This window comes from Hemicordylus capensis, chromosome 2, assembly GCF_027244095.1.
Source record: "Hemicordylus capensis ecotype Gifberg chromosome 2, rHemCap1.1.pri, whole genome shotgun sequence".
Taxonomy (NCBI): domain Eukaryota; kingdom Metazoa; phylum Chordata; class Lepidosauria; order Squamata; family Cordylidae; genus Hemicordylus; species Hemicordylus capensis.
Window position 1 is genome coordinate 327,225,895 of NC_069658.1, and position 23,204 is coordinate 327,249,098.

General features: G+C 47.1%; 1 protein-coding gene across 6 annotated transcripts in view; it reads right to left on the reverse strand.

Annotated features, from left to right (window-relative positions):
- Positions 1-2,562: 2,562 nt before the first annotated feature.
- SEMA3F (semaphorin 3F) overlaps positions 2,563-23,204 on the reverse strand; it is a 192,147-nt gene continuing 171,505 nt past the window's right edge. For all 6 annotated transcript variants that reach the window (XM_053298944.1, XM_053298939.1, XM_053298940.1 and 3 more), the window contains 10 exons: positions 22,288-22,402; positions 18,986-19,055; positions 18,000-18,144; positions 15,464-15,686; positions 11,285-11,373; positions 10,623-10,664; positions 10,096-10,253; positions 9,073-9,140; positions 7,092-7,225; positions 2,563-6,484 (listed from right to left, as the gene is read on the reverse strand). In XM_053298944.1, the coding sequence (XP_053154919.1) occupies positions 6,050-6,484; positions 7,092-7,225; positions 9,073-9,140; positions 10,096-10,253; positions 10,623-10,664; positions 11,285-11,373; positions 15,464-15,686; positions 18,000-18,144; positions 18,986-19,055; positions 22,288-22,402 (1,479 nt within the window). In that variant the 3' untranslated portion in view covers positions 2,563-6,049. The remainder of the gene's footprint in view (positions 6,485-7,091; positions 7,226-9,072; positions 9,141-10,095; positions 10,254-10,622; positions 10,665-11,284; positions 11,374-15,463; positions 15,687-17,999; positions 18,145-18,985; positions 19,056-22,287; positions 22,403-23,204) is intronic.

The window sequence follows — 23,204 nt, forward strand, 5'->3', positions numbered from 1 at the left end:
ACTACTTCGGGAACTTCTCTTTCTTTCTTTTTTCTTTTTGCTAAAAAGCGAGCTGGTCTTGTGGTAGCAAGCATGACTTGTCCTCATAGCTAAGCAGGGTCTGCCCTGGTTGCATATGAATGGGAGACTAGAAGTGTGAGCACTGGAAGCGATTCCCCTTAGGGGATGGAGTCGCTCTGGGAAGAGCGTCTAGGTTCCAAGTTCCCTCCCTGGCTTCTCCAAGATAGGGCTGAGAGAGATTCCTGCCTGTAACCTTGGGGAAGCTGCTGCCAGTCTGTGTAGACAATACTGAGTGAGATGGACCTATGGTCTGACTCAGAGAAGCTCTTCTCACAATCCATGAGAAGAGCTTCTGTCGGGTCTGCGGGGAGAATGAGCTTAGCCCGCTTTCCCCACAGACAATCCTGCCCAGAGCCCTGGGCGGCCAGCTTGGCTGCCCACATGATTGCTGGCTCCACCATGGCACCAGCAGGGGATCGTGGGCCGGCCAGGCCCCAGACATTCCAGGATGCCCTGTGCGAGCATGCAAGGCATTCTGGAGAGACCCCCAAGCCCAAGAGGCTGCTTGCAGCCTCCCAGTCGGGGGTCTACTTATGTGTCACTGTGTGCCGCGGTGACACACAAGCAACAAAATGAGGTTAACGGAGCCCTCGCTCCATTAGCCTCATTGAAGGGGAGGGTGTTTTAGGCAGGCTGGCCACCTTGGGAGCACTGGGCTCCCTTAGCCCACTTTCCGTTGATCATGGGAATAGCCTCAGTATATGGCAGCTTCCTATGTTATATAAATAATAGTAATAGCATGGTTTTTAGTCGCTGCATGACAGGCAGAAGTCAATAGATTAAAAATTTCTTATTACGACATCTCCATGACAGGAAAAGTTTCAACCTTTCTGTATGCATTTTTTAAAACAATTATCAGCTTTACTCTAAAGAGAGAAGCTGCCATTCAAGATGGCTTCCTGCAAAAACCTTGTTCTGTTCTGTGAGAGTATTCGCAGGCTTATTTTCAGACTTCAGAAACAGGAAATCTGAGGTAAGTTTTTTCAGCCATTACTGATACAAATATACTGAAAGTACTGAGCCTGAAAGCAATGTGAAAAGAACTACTTATTTTCAGTATATACCCCCAGCTGCCTACTCCCAATTTAAAGTTTGTAATGAGGTTTTGCCAGCTGACCGAATTTGTTTGAAGCTGCCTCTCTTTAAGCAACCCTAGGAAACCAATTACTCCTCCATGGGCATTGTAACTCTCTCACAGAAACATGCCTTCGTCGTCATTCTTTAAAAGGTTCCTTCTTGTGGTCAAATCTGTACATTCAGTTTTGACTTTTGAGGCCTGCATGTCCCAATAAAACCTCTCAGGCATACAACCCATTTTGGGTGCTGAGGCCTCCTTGAAACCAGAGAGAAGAAAAAGCCCTGGGCCAGCAGTGCAGCCCCACCCCCCCACCTCATTCCCTAGCTCAGCTATTCGCAGGGGAGGGCAGGAAATGAGGCCATGACCCTGATTCCCATTTCCCTGTGTGTTTGCTTAACTGGCTGCCTCAGCACTCCCCTGGAGAGACAGCATTTCTTTCTCCCCCCGCCCTTTTATGAAGCCAACATAACAAGGAACCTTTTGTCTGTGGACTGTAGGGCAAGGAGGGGCACTGCCAGGCCTGAGTAACCAAATACCTGCCTCCTCTCCCCCACCCCAATCCTGACTGCTCATAAACCAGAAGCGGCAGAAAATCCTTTACCTGGTTGCTTCATAAAAAGGGGAATACATAGCCCGGAAAATTAAAGGAGCACTTAGAGGAGGGGGCTAGAATAACTAGAGCTTCACCACAGTCTGTGCACATGTGTCTCTGTGTGTGCATATACACCAGGTGGTAAGCAACAAAAAGACACATACATGGAGATATACTTGGTTACACAGATGATACAGTCAGATCATATTAGTGTGAGCAGCAACGGTAAAGTGTGCCGTCGAGTCGATGTCGACTCCTGGCACCCACAGAGCCCTGTGGTTGTCTTTGGTAGAATACAGGAGGCGTTTGCCATTGCCATCTCCCATGCAGTCTGAGATTATGCCTTTCAGCATCTTCCTATATTGCTGCTGCCAGATATAGGTGTTTCCCATAGTCTGGGAAACATACCAGCGGGGATTCGAACCGGCAACCTCTGGCTTGCTAGTCATGTCATTTCCCCACTGCGCCTTTAGGTGGCTAGTGTGAGCAGTAGACAACACTTAATCGAAAGTGCAGGTCAATAATAAGTCAAAGGAGCTTACGGGAATCCCTGGGATAGGTGTAGCCTATTCAGTCCTTCATTGCATCATATTTAACATGTGGCAACTATTTTCAACTTTCATTCAGTGCAATATGTATTATTTATTTATTTATTCATTCATTCATTTATTTGGTTTCTATACCACCCTTCCAAAATTGGCTCAGGGTGGTTGGCGTCATATGTAATGAGTCAACATTATCTGGAGAATCAGCAAATACACTGCCAAGAGGTATGATGATCAAAGAATGTATAAAAGTGTATGATTTTTTTAAAATGTAGGCAAGCTAAGAATGAGCTACAAGATTTTATTCACACGCTCAATTTAAAGAGCCATTCTGGTAGAAAAGGGTGAAATCTAAAACTGAACCAGCGGAATACAAAAAGAGCCCAGCCCTGAAGAAGGAAAGTGGGGGCATTTTGAAGAGTGGGAGTCAAGGATTCTTGAGATTTCAAAAACAAAGCCAGTGTTTATTAGCTTGTTCTATCCACAGGAATTTCACATTACAGGCGCGAAATGGCTCTGTGCTTGAATTCATCATAAGGAGCTACTTGTCAGATGCTCCAGATCCTCGGTTTTTGTTACATTTCCCATTTACAGCTATTTACAATAGAAAGTACACGCGCATCATTCAAATGGGCAAGTTAAGAGGGTTTACCTGCAAGGATGTGGGAGGGTGAATGAGGTGGGCCCAGGGCTTGCAAACATAAAAAGGTAAGCCCTCTTGGTTAATAAAAGCAGACAGTACAACCCCAGAGACCAAGGCTCACAGTGCAGGCTTCAGTCCTGCTGTGTGGAGATTGTCTCTTGCTATGCAGATAGAAGCAGAAAGAACAAAAAACAACCTAGCTCCCAACCTAGCCCATCAAGACTACACATTTTGGGTGAAGTGTTAGCTCCAGACTCAATGGTCTTTGGCTGTGTGCCCTACCCTCAGTCTGCAGCTCCTTGAAGCTAGTAATGTCATAGGAACCCCTGTCTGCAGCATCAGTGCATACACAGGGCACTACAGCGGGAGATCCAAGTGCTGATATCCAGCAGATTTAAATCAGTGTAACTCCAGAGACAGACGCTGCCCAGATTAATTCAACATTGGAATTTGGCTTTCATTCCTCTTTGGAGGTGTGGAACATAAAAGTTATGCCCACACCAATTAAATCAGCCTGAAGGAGGAGCCCAAGAGAACCAAATCCTCCACTACAGCAAAATCTAAAGTGGAAGGCATGTTCACAAAGCCCAGGAAGAAACCAAAGGAAGTGGAGGAGGGGACAATCCACTTAGTTTGTTTTACCCAGGGCTTAACTTCTAAAATGAGAGGTGCTGGGATGGGTTTAAGGCTACTTAGAAACCACACCCCTTTCATCTAAGGGTGGAAAGGTGTAGCTTCCCTAGTCCCAAGAGGGCTCCCTTCATGTGGGTGAGAGGGAAGAGACTGCTGTAGTTACTCAGTGGTGAGGGACATTCATTCTGCACATTCACAGAAGCACTCTTAGAAACCAGTAAAGGATGTAGTAGACTATGGTAAAGGAGATCACCGAGGCTTAATCTGAGCCAGGCTTTTGCCAGTGCCTATAGCACCTGAACCTATTTTGAATATCAGGAGCCCGGCTCAGATTAAGCCTCGGTGATCTCCTTTACCATAGTCTACTTCTCTGCACTGAATACCAAATACATTTCATGCATTCCCCCAAGATTTCTAGAGTCGTAACCCTGTCAGTGCTCAGAATCGGAATGCCCCCTCCCTCCCTCCGCCCACAGATTCCATTCCTTCTTCCGGGCTTCAGAGTTGGCCCTGTTTTTGATCCTCCGCATTGGCATTGACCCACTTCCCCTCACTCTGCACTTTCACATAAGATTCAGCCCAAGAGCATTCGTTGGCCAAATTTGTTGTTGAACAATTGGATTCCTAAACCTTGAAGACCTCCTCCTCACCAATATGGCTGCCTTCTCAACTTACTATGCAGCATTGGTATTGTTCTGTGCTCGCCATCCCTTCACCACAGAGAAAACTGGCAGGGGGTGGTGCTGATGATTGCTGTCATGGAGATACCATACACACATGCATGCTTGCTGGTTTTCAGCACATGCTTTATGGAAACCATTCTGTAATTAAAGCAAGACGACAAAGCAAACTGCTGTTCACCCCACTCTTCCTCCCGCTTTGGAAAGGAATGATCCTTGCATGCTCTACCCAACCTGCCCTATGTCAAAGGTGTCCACGTGGATTGATCAGTGATGATAATGCCACAGAATTACTTAAAGGAACATTCAAACTTTTGAGTTACAATACTGACCCCCTTGGCTTGTATTGCATTGCTAGGTAGGCTGGTGCTACCAGACTGGGGATTGGGATTCCCAGTGAGCAAATACTATTAAATTATAATAAATTATCAGGTAGAGAAAGTGAGGCATTGATTTATCCATGGGCTGACAGAGCAGAAGCCAGGTGTTCTGAAGGTTATATAACTGATGTTCAGTCCTCTCTGCCACCTCCATTCCCATGTTGTCTTTGGCCTCGGAAGTCTCTGATACACTATGGGAGAGTAGCTTTGGTTCATATATACATTACAGCTCCCTGGCATAACCCACTTGCATGAGGCCCCCACACACTGGCCACAATCCATCAAGCATACTAGCCCCACAAAGCCAGGTGCCTGTGATCTCCCCCATAACCACAGAATGACACATGCAAGCCCGCCAACTCCACCCACTCTTTGGGTTGTATCTGTTGCCATTGGTCATCTTCTACCTTTTAATCACAATTTCCACAGACTGTCCCTCTTGCAGATGCATGCCATTTTGCCAGCCAAGCAGCAAAGGCGCAATCATTTCCAAACTGTAACATTGTTCCTTGGCTTCCTATTGGTAGGATTTGTTTGCTCCTAGAAACAGTGGGAGCACTGCATGGGCACATGCATGGATATTCTTGCTGAAGCATTTCCTTCTCCCTTCAGTGGTTCAGGCTCCTTAAGAGGTGCAGCCTCAAGGTACTTTACACTGGAGAATGTCCTGCCAGAATGGGCTTTGAGGCAGATAAATTTATTGTGGGGGCAGGGGGGCGCTACAGTCTTTGTAGGCATGGCAGGGGCTTACATACACCTCTTGGGGAGCTGGTAGGGAAATAAGCTCTAATCTTCACTCTGCTTGGTGCCTAACAACAGCCTTTTTAACACCAAGCAGTGATGTTTTCAATGGTGGTAGCACAGAAGTCTTAGACTTGCCCATGATGGCCCCAGTCTGAAGGCCTCTGCTCAGCCATTCTGGATTCATGGATTCCACACAGGACTGTTGTGTGTCACTGTGTCCTATTGTAGAAATGGAGTCAGCAGGACTGTCACCTTGCTTTCAGCTTCTGCCATCTTTCCCATCCTTACACCTTTCCTTCCTTACCAACGACCAGCTGTGTGCTTTGACTGACCACACCGGAGGAGAAATTGCCCTTGCCCTCACTCCCCTCCCCACATGTGAATTATTTTACAGTACCACAGATAAAAGAGGGGGAAGGAAGACCAAGCTGCCAGACAGGACATCTCCAATCTCCTCGCTGTCTCACAATGAGACAAGACCGCATCGCCCACAGATTATGTACACCTACAAATAAATACTGTCTTGAGGAGGAGTGGGGCATGTTTGTGTGTGTGTGTGTGTTTGTGTGCATGTGTGTGTGTGTATATATATATATATTTATATATATATATTTATAGATATTTTTAATATTAAAATGGGGGGAAATATAGCACTGTCATCACATAGTCCCTTTGAGTCGTCAGTCTGTCACTTTCATGTGTGCTGATCCATCTCTGGCTGGTGGTTCCGGCGGTTTCGAGGCTTCTTCTGATCATGCAGCTCCTTGGCTTTGAGGCCAGCCAGAGTCTCCTTGTGGTTGGAGGCCACATGCCGCCAATAGCCCTGGCAGTACTGGTTGATGAGTCCCATCTCGGGCTGGGTGAGCAGCTGCACCAGGTCATGGTAGTGGGAGCTGAAGGTGCCCGGCAGGCCAGCTCGCATGGCTGCTGCAGAGGGGGCCGGGGCCTCCGACTGGAAAAGCACAGTGTGGACAGTTTCGCTGCTCAGGACATGCAGCTGCACCTTGGCCACTGTGTGCTTGAAGTTGTTCTCCGTGGCTGTGCAGGAATACAGCCCCCCATCGGAGAGCTGCAGGGACCGCAGCAGCAGCCCTTGCTCCGTCCTCAGCACCCGTCCTTCAGTGCGCAGCTAGGGAGAGAAACAGCAGGGAGGCCCTGTTAGCACTGTGGAGCTGCTGGGCTGGCATCAATGAGAGCACAGGGTTGGGTGGGGGGGGGGGAGACAAGACACACCAAGGAGAGCTTTTTGGTCCCCACCTGCCTTGCTTCTCAGCTCCCACTCACTCATATCCCTTCCATCCACTCTGAGCTCCTTTCACACAACCTTGGTCTTGAGTAGCAGCAGATCATGGCAAAAGGCACCCTTCCCCATCCTTTTATTCAGGAGCTGAGATGGGGGCTATAGGCAGGATGGACAAGGGGGGACTAGAGCAGCCTTGTAACCAGTTGCATGGTCGGAGGGCCCGGGGGCATGTTGCAGACAGTACCTAAAAGGGACTCTGCTCTTGCTTTAGCTCAGTTGGGGTGGGGATCGTTCCTGAGCATGGTACTATTTTGCAAGGGAGGGGGGAAGCTCCCACTGGCACCCACTGAACCTTTTTGCTTGGTCAAACAGCCCCCTGGACTGGAACCACAGCAGAGGCAAAGCGTTACAGACTCCCTGCCCGACTCTGCCACCAACCCATTCCAGATTGGGTCCTCAGTCCCAGTCCTGCCTGTGCACGTGCTGTTCTTACCTCTTTCCTTCGGTCACTGTTATCCTTCTGGAGCAGCCATTTGATAGTGGCCTGAGGGGAGCGAGGCTGGCACTCCAGGAAGGCTGTACTTCCTTCAACTCCATATTGGACAGCCTCTACTGTATTTTTGCTGGCTGAAGGTGGAAAATACGATAAATAAATAAAGAGGATATATTTGGATACCAGAGAACATTTGTCATGCTCTCCCTAGCAAGATATTCCTAGTGGCTACTCCTCCCTTGCTAGGAAGAAGCTAGAACCACCAGTACTCATGACTATCTCACCACCACTAACAAGTTTTATCCAGCCATCTCCAGCACTGGGCTAATCATCCATCCATCCATCATCCAGCAGGCAAATCCTGCAGGGCAGAGGTGTCAAACTGTGGCCCTCCAGCTGTCATTGGCCTACAACCCCCATCATTGCCAGTCACAGTGGCCAGTAGCCAGGGATGATGGGAGTTGTAGGCCAACAGCAGCTGAAGGGCCACAGTTTGACACTCCTGCTTTAGGGAGTATGCAGGCTGTCTGATTTCCCGGAATCTTTGAAAATTTGTAGAAGGTAGAAAGTCACATAAGAGTGTATGTGGAATGGCACTGTGCACATCCTATGATCTGCCACAATTTGTGCCCCACTGGATGCTTTTCTGGCAGAAAAGCTTGTCCTTCAAAAAAGAGAGAACCGTTCTGTGTCAAGTCTTGACAGAAGTCATGTGCTGCCCCTCTACCTGGCCATGATTCTGCACTTGCTCCTTTTTTACTGGAGATCTTCATTTTCTCAATTGCTTCCTATCATCTAGACCAGGGATTCTCAGCGTTGGGTCCCCAGATGTTATTGGACTTCAACTCCCATAATCCCCAGCCCCAGTGGTCTTTGGCTGGGGATTATGGGAGTTGAAGTCCAATAACATCTGGGGACCCACCTAGCGTTGAGAATCCCTGATCTAGACTTCTAGACACTAATCTTACCTCCAGTTATCTAATTTGGCTAATAAACTAATTAAAACATTCCTAATTTTCCTCTGCCAGGTTTCAATCTCTACAGCTTTTGCGGGGTAGAGTGTATCTTGTAGGTGTGTATAGGTACATTGCTGTAACTGCATGAACTATTTAAGGATAAACCAAGGTGAAATGAAAAGGTACAAAAATGCTGTTCGGAATGCACCTTTATTCTTTCATCATGCCACTTTATTGCCTGAGTGCTTCCATCCCGCATCCTGTCTGTCCAGTGTATAAAGGTGACTCCATGTTTTATCCATGGCTGACCACATTCTTTGCCAACAAAGTCCAAATTCTGCACCAAGGAATATGCTCAAAATATGTTCTTCAGATCAAAAAGATGAAAGCAAATGTGTCTCCTCTGAATACATTTGCTGTGTTTCTATGCTGAATGCAAAAAGCTAATGTGGCTTTTATACATTTGTATTATATTTTTGGCAAATAATTATGTGGTTTGCAGAAATAAATGTGAGGGGTAGTAGAGATGGATTGCAGGAGAACATCACAGGATGCCATAACCTTCCATCAGCCAAAGCACTAGTTTATCCATCTACTCTGCTGGTACTCTGCTTGACCCCTGATAACTGAACAAAGAGACACCTTTTAAAGTGGTGATTCTCTTATATTTAGCAGGGGGAGAGCAACTGGCCCTATCCACCCCCAGCACAGCATCCCTCCAGTGGCTGTTGCTGGTGTCTACCTTATGGTTTTTTTATTTGTTTTTTGTTTTGGTTGTGAGCCATTTGAGGACAAGGAATCATCTTGTTTATGGATTGTTTATTTTTCTATGTAAACTGCTTTGAGAACTTTGGTTGAAGAGCAGTATATAAATATCCAAAGTAGCAGTAGTAGTAAATCCAAATCTGCAGGGCAGCTCTGTCCTAGGACTAAGAGGAGTAAAGCCATTTATTTGAGAGCTTCAGTGCTGTGACCCAGGCAGCAATGCTGCTTTCTGTTCCCTGGACAGTGCATGGGGCACTCACCATTGGAATTGTAGCCTCTGCACTGACGGATGGGGTTGCCATGCCGGACATCCTGACGTCTGCTCCGCCTGTGGTGAGTGAGGATAGAAGCAAAATAGTTGCCATTTTGTTCCATTCCTGTCTCTGGCCCTTGTCACAGACAGCAGCACCAGCAAGAACAACAACCCAAGATGATGAGCCCTTACAAGTCCCTGTAGTCCACTTTGTCATATTGCCTTTCAGCTTTGGCCCCAACCAGTGAATCCCTGCCTAACCCTGAACCAGTAATGCCTGCCTCAAACCCTTCCTAAGAGACATTCCCTGCCCCCAACAGAACAATTATACTTTGTCAGATATTCTGCCCAGGACTCCTTTCTGCCAAATGCATTGCCCAGGACCCCTTCAGCGAGCTGGTTCACACAGAGCGATGTCAGGCAAGGGAAAACCTGAGATCTCAGTGGCATGTGCACTCCTGCAGAATGTGTTGTGAGAACCCGGGGAAAATTGGCAAACTTGGGTTGGCATTGCACCAACCAGACATTTACTCAGGATTGACAGCTGGAGTTCAGATCTAAGATTAACAATCATGGGTAAATGCCAGGTTGGCATGGTACCAACTTGATCAATGATTTCCCCGGGCTCTCATGACACAGTCTGTGGGAGCATGCGTGCTACCCAGGTCTTGAGTTTTGCTTTACCAGACATTACTCTGACTGTGTGGACAGATCCAATATAATGTTTCCCTGCACTGCACCAAGGTTACCATCTGGCAAAGATCCTTCTTAGGTTTAACCCCTCTCTGATTCCTACTTCATGTCAATAAAACTAGTTCCCAAGAATGTTCCTAGGCCTGAAGTTGGTAAAGTCAACCACAAAGCACTTTCAAATCTCTCACAAATACCCCAGTTTGTACAATATTTTTATATACAGTATATAAAGAATGCCACAGGCATTCTTTAAAGCCCTTTTCCAGAGCAGTCCCAACATATGACTGAACACTGGAGGGAAATTCCCTTCCCTCCCATTCTCCCAGATGCAGGGTACCTCTTGGAGGAAGCAGAGTAGCGGGAGCAGGACTTGCCATCCCAGGCACAGTAGGGGTCCCTGGCCAGGCAGCAGTCAGCACAGGCTTCTCCATACACATCACAGCGGTGAAGGGCCAGGTGTGTCACCCCAATGGCTGAAGACACATAGAGCTGTTGCTGTTGGGGTACAGGTGATATGCAGATGTCAGGGAGGCTGCAGATCCTTCTGCTCTCACAAGGTACCCAAGAGGAGCTGCTTCTTTGAGCAGCAATGGGTAGAAAAGCTTCCTTGTTCACCTCAGCCAGATCTACATTTCGGTCTACCCACCAGCCTTTGGAATGAGCCCAATGCATCAAGAACAGACAATGAAGCGAAATGGGGAATGGACAGAATGCACAAGTATTGAACCCAAACAGGTTTCATATTTCTTGACCTTTGGCTAAGATGGCTATATTGCTAAGAACCAGTTAGGGAAAACCCATTCTTCCCCTGAAGTAACAGGGGCATAATATAGCCCAACTTTCACCAGCCTATTGCATACTCACCCTTTTAGAAGAGATGGTCATGGTCTTGATGGGGTCTGGCACCTATAAGAAACCACATGACAGTAGTTAAGCCAGGGCTAAGAGAATGACTGTCTTCCCAGAGGTTTAGAGAGAGAGAGAGGAGAGGCTTAAGTGGACAACACAATGTCCTAGCATTTATATTGTGCCGTTCAAAAGAGCTTTTGAATATTTTGAGAGTGTTCAAAATATTTTACAGATTAGTAATCTTTGCAACACTCATAGGAACATTGGAAGCTGCCTTATACAGAGGCAGACCATTGGTCCATCTAGCGCAGAACTGTCTACACTGACTGGAAGCAGCTCTCTAAGGTTTCCAGCAGGAGTCTTTCCCTGCCCTACCTGGAGATGCCAGGGATTGAACCTGGGACCTTCTGCATGCAAAACAGATGCTCTGCCAGAGAGCTACAGTCCCATCCCCTGATTCCTGGAAGACAAGTGAGCATGTTCATTTCCATATTGCAGATGGCAGGACTAAGAATATTGCCTTGCCTAAGGCTGATTACTGAGTGTGAGACTGAGGTGAGACTTTACGCAGGAAAATGACAGCTCACACACTTTGCCACTACACATTCAACCCCCATATGCTTCGTGAAGATGCAGGTGGCCCTGAAATACATGGGCAGGGCTATGCACGGCCTTACCTTGAACACCTCCACCTCTTCTAGCATCAGTTCTTCGGTTTCCAAGTCATCTTTGGGAAGAACGATAACCTTCTGAACAGTGCCACGATCTGCAATATAAGGGGTGCACAAGGAGATAATTTAGCACTACCTGGCCCTTTTCTCTCTCACTCTGTACCAGTCTGCACCATGGCATTTAAATGCTAATATTAACACTGCTGATGCTCTTATAGAGAATCAGTGAAAGACTGGTTGGCTTGCTCCTGTGAGAAAGTGTGGGCCTAATCTCATCCCCCATGGTTCTACATGGACACCCATTCTCATGAACAAATATGCTTGCATTTTATAACAAAAGAACAGTGGCACTGTGGTTTGGGCTTTCTGTTTCCTGGAAAGCCAATGATGGGATTCGCCTCCCAATGTCTTTTGCTGGAGGAAAACCAATTTAGAAAACAACTCCCCACTCACTGGCCTGGCCAGCCTTAGCTCTTGTACTCTGGGAGTCTTCAGGCAAGATGCCTTCAGTGGGCCCTCTTAACTGAGAAGATGGGTGTGTGTGCACACTGACTGAGAATTCCCTCATGTTGCCTCTGACAGTGCTCTGCTTAAGTGAGAAGTGCGGGCTGGGCAGGGGCTGTTTGCCAGTCAAGAGCCTGCGGAACTGTCTGGCCTCACCAACATCAGAAGCCAGCCCTGGGCAAAGCCAACCCTATGTTAACAAAATTCACAGGTTGCACCCATGAGCATGGATTTCTATGTGTTGGTGTGAGTATCAGTCCTAGGTAACATTATCTGAAGGAATCATGGAATCCTTGCAACCCTGAAAATATCTAATGTGCAGAGTGAAGCTTCTTATTTGTAGAAACTGCTCTTAGTCCTTAGGAGTTTGCACATCTCCAGTTCTGAAAGGAGATCTAGCAGTGGTTAGTTCCTTCCAAAGTACCTCAGTTATAGAAAGCGAATGCAGATGGTCCGGCAGTAGGGACTGATTGATTCAGTCAGCAGGACAGAAATTCACTCAAGGATTATCCGTTTTGTCTCTAGTATTGTGCCCTGTTGCATATAGGGATATGGGGTGGCCTCCTAGTGGATAGGAAGGGGAAATAGCACTAGTCCTTACAAAAACCATCTGTGAAATCACACGGGGTATAAACTCCCTCTCATGCTTCAGACTCACTTCTTAAGCGGAAGTCTTATTCCTATTATTCCTTTATCAGTCGTATCCAAATAAGTCCCACCCACCCCCAACTAATAAATAATCCTCTTCCTTAACCCTTGTCTTAAGGAATATAGATTGTAAGCCCTCTGGAGGGATCAATTCTACATGCACATTTTGTACTCAGATACAGATATGGAAGTAAAAAGTACACACCCCTCTTGTCAGGTCTGAAGGACACAGACATGCAAACTTTGGTGGTTTTGGTCCCTACAAAATAATCCTAAACTGCAGCTGAGAAAGGACTGAGCTCTGCTTCTGAAGGACACACACCCTTAAGGCTTGACGAGAAGCACATGTATTTTGGACTCAATTCCAATATTTTATTAATTTATTTTTATTTTTATTTTGTAAATTTGGCATTTCCCCAGGGTGTGTCAAGTTAGCACACATGAAGTACTTCAAACATCCAATAAAATGCAACGAGTAAAGATGCCAAGCCAAACATTTGAGCTCTATACATGCAACATCAGAAGGACTAGCCAGCTCTTCCAAAAATCTGTCCAAAAAATAAAAATGTCATAGCAAGCCTCAGAAAAGAACTGGCTGGATGAACCTGCCCAGGGCAAGAGTTCTGCAGCAAGGGGGCCATCACTAAGAAAGCCCCAATCCTTGCAAGAGTTTAGGACAATGTGCATATTTGGCATTCATGTTTTTTAATTGCCCACAGACAATTAAGTACATAAGAAGCACGTTATAGGAACAGCCAGGGATAAACTAAAACAAAAGGGGAAAACTGCAAAAATAAAAACACAGATGGGGTCCAAGGTAGATATACTCTGTCCATGGAGGGCTGTTTGTGGAGGGATAAGTAGCATTGTCAGGAATGGGGGATGAAAGCAGCCATGGGGGCACCAGTGCTTCCAAGGAATAATCATCTGTGGTCTGAAACACAGTACAGGAGGAAATGGGGCCCCCACCCTCTTTCTAAATGGCACCCCTGCTAAAGGGGCTCCCATGCCTGGTTTCTTTCTTTCGGGCAGTAAGATTGCAGTTTCGTACATTACCAGCTCTGCGGCTGGAGAGGAAACCGAAAAAAGAAACCCGGTTCCCAGGCCACCATGCCCTTCCCTTGCCCTGTTTGCATTCAGAACTGAATGCTGTTCACCTCATGCACACACATACTTTGCTTCTCTCTTTCCTTGAGGTGGCCCAAATTCCTATGATCAAACAATCTTTCCTGCTTCTTTCTGCAACAGGAAGCAGCCAAGGCCTAGAGATCCATTACACCTATGGCCAGAAAGAAAGCGGAAACTCCCTACTGGCTACGACAGGTGGTGGAAGGACTGCGCACAGCTGCTGGATGCTGTGCAATGAATTGGGTAGCCCAGGGAACAGCTGTGCAGAGACAGAGCATTTATCAGCTAATGAGAACTTTCTGGGTCGTTAGCATTCCTGGCCACCTGCTTTGAGGCGCTGGCTGGGCTCCCTTGGCCTGCTGGGAGACAAGTGGCTCACCTACAGCAGACTAGACCTAGTGCAAGCAGTTTCTACCCCCATTAGTTGGCTAGACATGCCTCCCCCGCCCCCGGCCACTGCATTAGTTCATTACTGTCAAACATCACTTCAGATAACCCGTCTGTGCTGCTCAGCTAATGCTGCTCTACTCAACTCCTGTGGGTTTGCACACAGTGTGTGTGCATGGACAGTGTGTTCAGCTTGTGCTCGCCCCTGTTGGCTTCCAAGGGAGATACAGGACCCCTTTGGGATCAGATGATGCCTGGCTCAACTTGCCAAGGAGCCATACTGCTCTAAAAGTGGGGAGGCGAATGTTATATCCACTGAACTGAAAGGTTCCCTAAGACACATGAAAGGCCATAGCATCTGGCTGGCCCTGGCTGGAAACAGATGGAGCCGTTGTCTGATACAGCAAAGGAAGCTCTTTCTTATGATCATGGGACTCAGATAGGGCTTCTTGTTCATTCAAAACGGAGGTCATTGCCTCTGAATCACATCTGAAATGGACTCATAAGCAACCCGCTGAAATTGGATCATCTAGGGAACCATCTGTGGGAAAGGAGGACCCAAATGTCTGTTGGAATGAGTTCTGGAACTGTGCTCCAATTAGATGGGTGACAGAGGGGACCCACCCAGCTCTCTTACCTTTTGTGCTGGTCCCCATAGCTATTGTTTTAGAAGGCTACAGGGGCAAAACTTACAGCACTATTAAGAGATCAAAACTTGGAATGTTTTAAAGAAGATTGGAAACCATTTTTGATGTATGTAAAGAATTATTTTCCTACTATGGACTTGACAGCAGGGTTTGAAATTTAGTAAAAATTGCAGGTTGGTTAGATTAATTATGTTTGTAAGGGTTTGAATTTATGTTTTGAATTATTATTATAGCAAGGGTAAATTTTATAGTTGATGATTCACAAAGAGATGTGAGCGGGAAGTCCACCTTTTTTGTGTGTATTTGTAATGAATGATAATATTACGGTTGTTAAAATTAATAAAAATTGAATTTGGAAAAGAAAAAAAAGAAGGCTACAGGGGCCACAGATTAGTTTAAACAGTGGGAGGTTGCGCATGCGGGGGGGGGGGGGGGGGGCGGTTGGTTTCATTAAGCTTCCCACATCTCGCTTCCCCCTGCTAATTCAAGCACATAATTCTGGAATACAATCTAAAGAGTAACGCTCAGCCTGAATTTCTCCTCTAGGCAGAGATATTGGCCTAAAAGGAATCCCAAATGGGCTCCCTCCTGTGGTTGAAGAATAATTCTGGTGAGAACGGAAGTGGAGCTGGAATCTGCTATTCCCCTCACTCCCTTTCAACTGATGGTGTTGCTAAACACCATGCTTCCAAATCTTGTGAGAACTAAATGGGTCAGCTATGGAAAAATGCAGAAGAATGCCCCTGGCCAGGCAGTCCCAGGTGGTTTCCCCAGTGAACCAACCCCAAAGTGTTCCTCTCCCAGGCTGGGAAGTGGGGATGGGTGGGTGGGAGGTATTGGTGTATTCTCTTCAGTGCACATCAGTGGGTACCTGTGCCTAGGAAAAGCACCTCATAGCGCCCGTCAGCTGCATCCACTTGGTCCACGGCAATGGTTGTGAATTTGTAGTTGACGTTGGTCCTCACCACTAGTGGCTGGCGGTGTATGGGGTACACACCATTGTACATCATGGGGTGAGTGCGCATGAAGTTGATAACCTCATCAGGGTAGTCCTTGGTCGATTTCATGGAAGGCGTGAATGTACCTCCTGGACACTAGAACCCCAAAGCAGAAAAACAGCAAAGATGTGAGATATGGTGTCCCCGACAATCCTGTCGAGGCATGAATTGCTTTTCTAGCAATATATCCTCTCCTTGCCATACTGGATACATATGCTATAAAACAGGGATAGGTGACTGGCTGTTTGTAGGCTCCATCTGGCCCCCAGCATAGCCCCAGGTCCCTAGGACCTGGACTCTTCCACTCTGGCCAACTGTTTTCAGAAGAATTCTCCCCATATGCACCCCTAGTTGACTGCTCAGGAATCTGAGGTGAATCGGAAGAGAACTCTGAACTCTGTCACAGCCTCTATGGTCCTTCATTCTGGGAAGTCTTTTGCCTGTATCTCGACTGGTGGGCAGAGAGTAACTCATTGGGTGGAGCCAGTGCTGCTGGTCCTGGGCAGGGCTGTGAGATCTCCATCTCCACTCCATCTTAACTTCTCATCCAAGCTTTCTTCAGTTTCAATACCATGCTGCACAATGCTGTGTCCTCTGGATCTTTTTTAGGAGTAAGGCATGCCTTTGGATGTTAGCAGGAACATAATTCCTAGGTTGTGAGGTGTTTGGTAATGCTCACACAAACCTCAGAATCTCATCTGATCCAGCTGCAAAGCTGTGAGAAACACAGCCTGTTCCTGTGATTTTGGAGCCCTCCCCACAGCACAGTCAAGGCCATATCTGGCTCTCTTTGGCCCTGCTGGGTGTATGAGCAAAAGAGACCAAAAGAGAGCTGCATTCTCTAGGCCAATAACATGAAGCAACGAGTTCTCCTTATTTTTGGGTATTTTGCCAACAAGGAAGGGATGCCAGCAAATGAGTCCAGAGACCACCAACCTGGAGAGGAAACACTAATCAGCCTCCCACGCTGTGGCCAAATGTCAAGCAGCGAGCAGGGCTGAAAAGCTGTTGGCTGCCTTGTAGCAAAGAATATGGATACCAAGGGAGGCTGGAGGAGCACAGGAAGGTAGAACAGTGCAAGGACAGAGGAGGAGAGAGAACGAGGGCAGGAGGTACATACAAAAGAGGGGAATGTGGGGCAGAAAGAAAAAGGCAGTGGGACTGAGGGAAGAGGCACATGTGTTCAGCAGGGAGCGCAGCCTAAGAGTTTCCAGCAGGGAAATCAAAGCCACCAATAAATCCTTTCACTGCAAACTTGAAAAATTAAAAGGGGGAAATAGATCTGCACAAACATAGTCAGGCCACTGATCCATCTAGCTAGCCCAATATCTGGACTGGCAGTGGCTCACTTCACGTGAGGAAAAGATATTTCAAGACCTGCTTCTTGAGATTCCTTTAGGTGGAGATGGTGAGGGCTGAACTTGGCACCTTCTTCTGCATGCAAAACAAATACTCTGCCACTGAGTTACTGCTTGAGCAGGCCAGCCAACCATATGTACTTTTGTCCTGAATTATTACATAAGACATATTGCTTCATATGAATTAATTTAAAATGGGACATATGAAACTGCCTTATAATGAGTCAGACCATTGGTCCATCTACTGTGGAGCAAAGCCAATTTTTTCTTCTCAGAATAAGACATCATTGCACACAAAATCCCTACAATGAGGAACCAATAGACTCAAAACACACTGGGATCTGTTCTACATGAATACATTCTCTGCATCTCATTATGGGTTTTGGTCTTGTTTGGTTTTGTTTTTTTTGTCACACATTGGCCACTCTAGCCTAACATTTTCTGCTTAAACAGAAAACCTCAAGGTCCCAAACAGAGGTTTTTCTCAGCCCTTCCATTTGAAAATCCTTTAACTGGAGATCATAAGGAGTGAATATGGGACCTTCTGCCTGCAAAATATGTAGCTCAATTTCACACAAGGAGGCCACTAGTTAAAAGAACACACACAAATGTGTACTCTGTTTTGTGTGCACACTCTTTTACACAGCTTCCAGGTGCATGTCTGTCTGTCTGTCTATCTATCTATCTATCTATCTATCTATCTATCTATCTATCTATCTATCTATCTATCTATCTGCTACATTTATATTCTGCTCTTACTCTAAAGAGCCTGGAGCAGTTTATGTGGTTATGTTTATTTGCACAACAACCCTGTGAGGTAGATTAGGTTGAGAGATAAGTGACTGGCCCAGAGTCACCCAGTGAGTTTCATAGCTAATTTGAACTCGGGTCTCCCTGGTCCTAGTTCAACACTCCAACCACTACTGAAGTGCAGACACACAACATTTGGACTTGAAATGCATGGATACATATTAGCACTGGAGGAACAGTGTCTATTCATGCCAGGGCCACAGGAGCAAAGTGATCCCATAGAAACCTCACCCATACTTACAGTGCCCGGACGGGGATAGGGCATTTTGCCCGTGTAAGGCATCCACTGATAGTTAGGGCCTTCTTTGTGGGCAAAAGGTCCATTGAAGACCATACGGATGTCAGCCATGGAGTAGACACAGACAGCGGAGCCCTTAAACACAGATCTGTGTAAGGAGAGGAAAAACCAGTGCTAGTCCCCAAAGTAGCTGGCTGCAGTGTTCCACCCTTACCTCCAGCACAAACTCCCAGGAACTCCACAGCTGCCAAGCAGCAGTGTGCTTCTCCACTCACCCTTGGTTTTTGGCAAGCCCTGGAAATGCCCCTTAAACTTTTGCTAACATGTGCACTGACATGGAACCAGACACTAGAGAAGCAGGGATTTCCTGCCTGGCACAGAGCACCAGTCCAGCAAGAGCGGGGTGGGTAGGCTACGACAATGCAATTGTGGTGCTTTGGGACCAGCCCCAAGCAGCTGCTCTAGAGATCAAGCCATGTTCCCTGTGATCTTACATTCCAAGATTAGTCATTCCAGCCAAAAGCATGGAGAAAAATGGCACTGACTGCTGCTGGCCTGACAATGCTGATCTGACAAAAAGACCTGATGCCCTCCTGACCCCGCAGGGGTGTAAACAGATCCTGAAGTGTGTGTGTTTGCGGGGCGGGCGGGGGGGACTCCACCTGCCTTCTTCCCTGGGGGATCGAGTCATCAGCTACAGCTGCTATAGCTAGGTTTGTGGGAAAACCCCAAGCTTGGCAAGCAAGCACTTCTGGACTCTGTTCCCAGCTCGGCCAGAAGATTCCAGGATGATCCCATCCAAGCCCCTGCTCCACTCTTGCCTAGGAATGGAGCAATTTGCCCCCATGTGCTGGGCCAACTGCAGAGTGTCTGCACTAGAACTCTTTCAGCTCCAGAGGTAAGGCCGGGACTTTGCCTTGAATGTAAAGGTATGGATGTGAAACCACCAGTTCATTGAGGCCTCTAAACCCTGCTCCCAGAGCACTCACCCGGAGGCAGCAAAAACAGCATAAATGATGGGATTCTTCACATCCTGGGTCTGCTGGATGAAGACATCCTCTTGAAGAGAAAGGACAGTGTTAGTAACTCAGTGTGTGTGTGTGTGTGTGTGTATGTGTGTGTGTAGGGGGAAGTCTGAAAATAAGAATGGGATAAAGTCTACTTTGAGACAACAGAAACAGAAGCACTTTACTGAAGGCAGAACTAAACAAACATCACAAGAGATAAAAAGCTGCTGCTGCTCTGTGTCTCTTTTCTTCCTGCTAACTTCTAGTGGAATACAAAATGAGGAATGACGCCATCACACTGTGGGTTTCCCTGCCACTGACAGCCACTGATGCAAGGCAGAGGAAGCGGTACAAACTGGTCTGGTTCTCATGATCCGGCAGTTGTAGTTATGCCACTGGAAAGAGATTGCCATACTGAGCAATCACGATTAAACCCTCATACGTGATCACTTCTTGGTCATTTTCACTGTGCAGATGACCATGAATCGGGAGCATGCACGCCTCCGCCTCCCTCCTCCACCCAACATTTGGTGGCATAACTATGATCACCGGATTGTGAGAATTGGGCCATCGTGTAAAGAAAGTGTGTCATACTTTGAGTTCCACTCAATGGGCACAGAAATGTGGCTGTTCCATGTCTCTTGTAACATCTAATTCTGCCCTCAGTGGAAGAGTGCAAATAATCCGGGAACTTGGAGCCCTTGGCAAGGCAAGGCAAGGCCAGGCCAGCCCTTCCATGAGGCGAGGTGTTGCCTCAGGCAGCAGATTACTGGGGGAGGTGGCAAGATGCCCTTTCTGAATCTGCTTTTAAAAGAGGGGGAAGGAAGAGGGTGCACACAAGGGGGGTGGCATTTGACATCTTGCCTCAGGTTCAGAGAGGACCAGGTTTTTGAGGGTCAGGTTTTTGCAGATGCAAAGTTGCAGTTAACCAGGCCAGACCTTAGCATAGTCCAATGATGGCCATTAAGACAGCCCAGACTAATTTGCACTATATAACCCACCGAACCAATACCCTTAATGTTACCTAATAAAGACATCTTAGCACACTGGGATGCTCTGTTCTTTCAGAAGATAAACTGTGATAATTTATGTTAATGAAGTTGGATTGCCTCTATCCATGAGATGTACTCAAGTGTAGCTTTGTCTTTTCATTTGGATTCTGGCAGGGATTCCATAAGGAGGCCTACGCAGGTGTCTCATGGATGTCACTTCTAATGCAGCTTGCAGCTGCTCACAGAAGAATGAGCACCGGTGAGCGAGTAGGAGCACTGGCTATGATGAGGGTATGATGAGTTCATTCAGTCTCCAGCGCAAGTCAGGGAATCAAGGTATCCTCTGTCTGGACCATCTGGTAGTGATTTTGGGAAAGTGAAGCAAAGCAAGTGTAGGGAAGGGGACAGTGCTAATGTGTTCCCTAGTAGGAGACTATTCATCATGGGGCATTGAGGTGCTAAAAGCCTCTCTGGGGCTGCTCACCGACTGACCAGCAGCCATCTATCTGGCCTGTGTTGAGAGGAAGCTGGCAGGCAGCCTACTTGGTGGAGGTTGCTGCCTTTGCAGGGAGAAGGACCCCCAGCCTCCTCTATGCCAGTGCTGGAGGCATTCTTCTTCTTTTGTCCCCGAAGGCAGCAAGCCCATAAGCAGGCTCCTTGTGGGGATAGGCTTCCACTGAACACCACACGGGCCCATCTAGCTCTGCAAGTCGCCACCCCTGGCCCCAAAGCATTGCTTTTCTGCAGCTGGTGAAGGTTTGCTAACCTAGCAAAGTGAAAGGGGCTGTGATGGCATTCAGCTGTGCTTCCAAAATGAAGCTGAAAAACTTCACCTTCTGTTTTTGTTTAAAATAGTGGCTCTGGAGAAAGGAAACTTACTTGCAGGGTGTTTGAGCAGAAGCATTTAATCACCAGTTAGCTGTGATTAAAAAAAGGATTTTCCATCTAAAGGTCATTGCTGTTGCTAGCTCTTACCCGTTTTCATCCGTCCCATTTCATTGCAGTGCTTGCTGTAATCCTCTGAACTGCCTTTTAGTGTCACTTGGACTTGTCCAAGGGCTATTGTTGTTTCTTCTAATTGTGCTTGGGCTACACACCACTATTTCAATTATCTAGGCAGGCTTTCCCCACCACTTTGCACCCTATCCGGTAGACATGTGGCTTGTCTGCATGCCCTCTGATTGTGGCAATTGTAAACTTGCTGGATTGCAGACAGTACTTTTCTATTATAAAGGGGAATTTCCTAAGAATGTTTGTGATGTGGCAGAGGGCTGAAGTAATGATCTTTGAATTCTCCAAGCTTCCCAGTATAAGGGGGCTTCCTCCATATTCCTTCTCACCATCTGCCTTCTCCACACAAGCACACTGTTTCCCATTAGAAGGCAGTTAAACAATGGAGGCAACCATTGGGCATCTTTGCTCTATCCGTGCAGTCTTAGTCACAAATTTCTGTCATCATTTTATTTTTTATTTCTTTCATCATTATCATTATTTTATTTATATCTATGTAAATATTTGTCATATTCGTATCAGAAGCCTAACAAGGGAGGTGGAATTTTCAGTGCTTAATTTGAGTCAAGGCTGGGACCCTGGTGTCTCTTTTCAGCGCCATGGCTCTGCCCCAGTAGATGTGAAGTAATAATAAAGAAGAGGGTTCCTCTGAGTCGGCATATGAACAACCTCACCCGCATCTGTGTTTAGAGGTATGACTTCCATGACTGAGGTATGACTGCCACTTTGCAGGCAGGCTTCAATCCGAGCAACACTTGTTTCCAAATATTGAGGACTGGGTATCTCCTAGACTAGGGGTATTCCTGGAGGCCATTCTACTCTCCATCCAGATAGAAGCCTGGGAGCTAGAAGTGTATGTTGTTGCACAAAGTGGCTCCCCACCATCACGAGCATTCAGGTTCCACTATCAAGCAGTCAGGCCTTAGCAGTTCTGCACTTAGGCATAGCATCACATACAAATATGTACGTGCAGCATATCAAAGAAAGATGCAAATGTAAAGTATATAGTATCACTATTTCTAACAATCTGGAAATATTTTCCCCTTTTCCTAGTAAGTGAAAACTGTGGACAAACTTGTTACCACCCCTGGATTACAGTTTTCATAGGGCTGTCAGGGACCAAATAATTGCTTTTGGTGCTTGAATCCATTTGGAGATCACTACATACCCAAGTCTCCCCAAGTCAGGCCTCTGTTAAGCTGTCAGGTTGTTTAGCTTTTAAATGTGCTGTCTTGCATGTCCCCTTTCGCCCTGCAACATCCCTGCCCTCAGTGCACTCACGGAGTTCGTCAAAGTGTGTCTCAATTCCGTCAGGCCCCGGCACAGAGCAGATGAGTCGCGCTTTCAGGAATGTGCTCCATTTATTCACCAGACAGCAGTGGCCTCCATCATCATTCTAAACCCAAAGAAAGCAGCATTTTGAGGTGCAGGAAGTGTAACTCAGGCAACACTGCTACTGACAGCCGCAAAATCACTTTGGCTGCATTCACAGAACCACAGGGATCCTAGTTAAAGAGATAACCAGGGTCACTGTGATTGTGTGAACACAGCCCTTGAAATCAATGGGATTTACTTTTAAATAAACCTGGCTATGATTGGGCTTTCGGACTCAAAGTAATGTCCTTGGAGGGAGCCAGTGTCAGAAGAGGGCAAGAGTGGGAATGCCCCATTACTCCACTCTGAGCCATTCATTTCAGCAGGCATTGTGGCAGGGGAAGTCAGGGCACAGGAAATAGAGGAGCTCAGAGTAACCATGGCTCCTGCTTTTCATGACAGATGGTGGTAGTGGGGGGTCTACAGAGAAGAGTCCAGGCATGAGAAGACGACAGGAAGCTTTCAACTACCCCCAGTCCCATCCTTTCTCAGTACCAGGGCCGTCCTTAGGGCAGGGCGACTGGGGCAATTGCCCCAAGCCCCGTGCTGACACAGGCCCTGCTCTGGGCACACTGCAGTGCAGCCTGCCCTTCTCTCTCCCCCAGTCTCTTTCCCAGTCCCAGCCACTTATCTTTCCCCACATGCAGCCCAGCTGGAGCCAATCTTTTGTGTGCACATGCAGCACAGGCTGAAAGGCTCTGAGGCAAGCTGCTAGAACTCCTTCTCTCTCCAACTCTCAGCTGTTTGGTGTGTGGGTGGGGCTTCCAGAGAGACCTCCATGCAGGCCTAGCTGAAGCCTGAAGCTCAGGAAGGAAGGGAGGAAG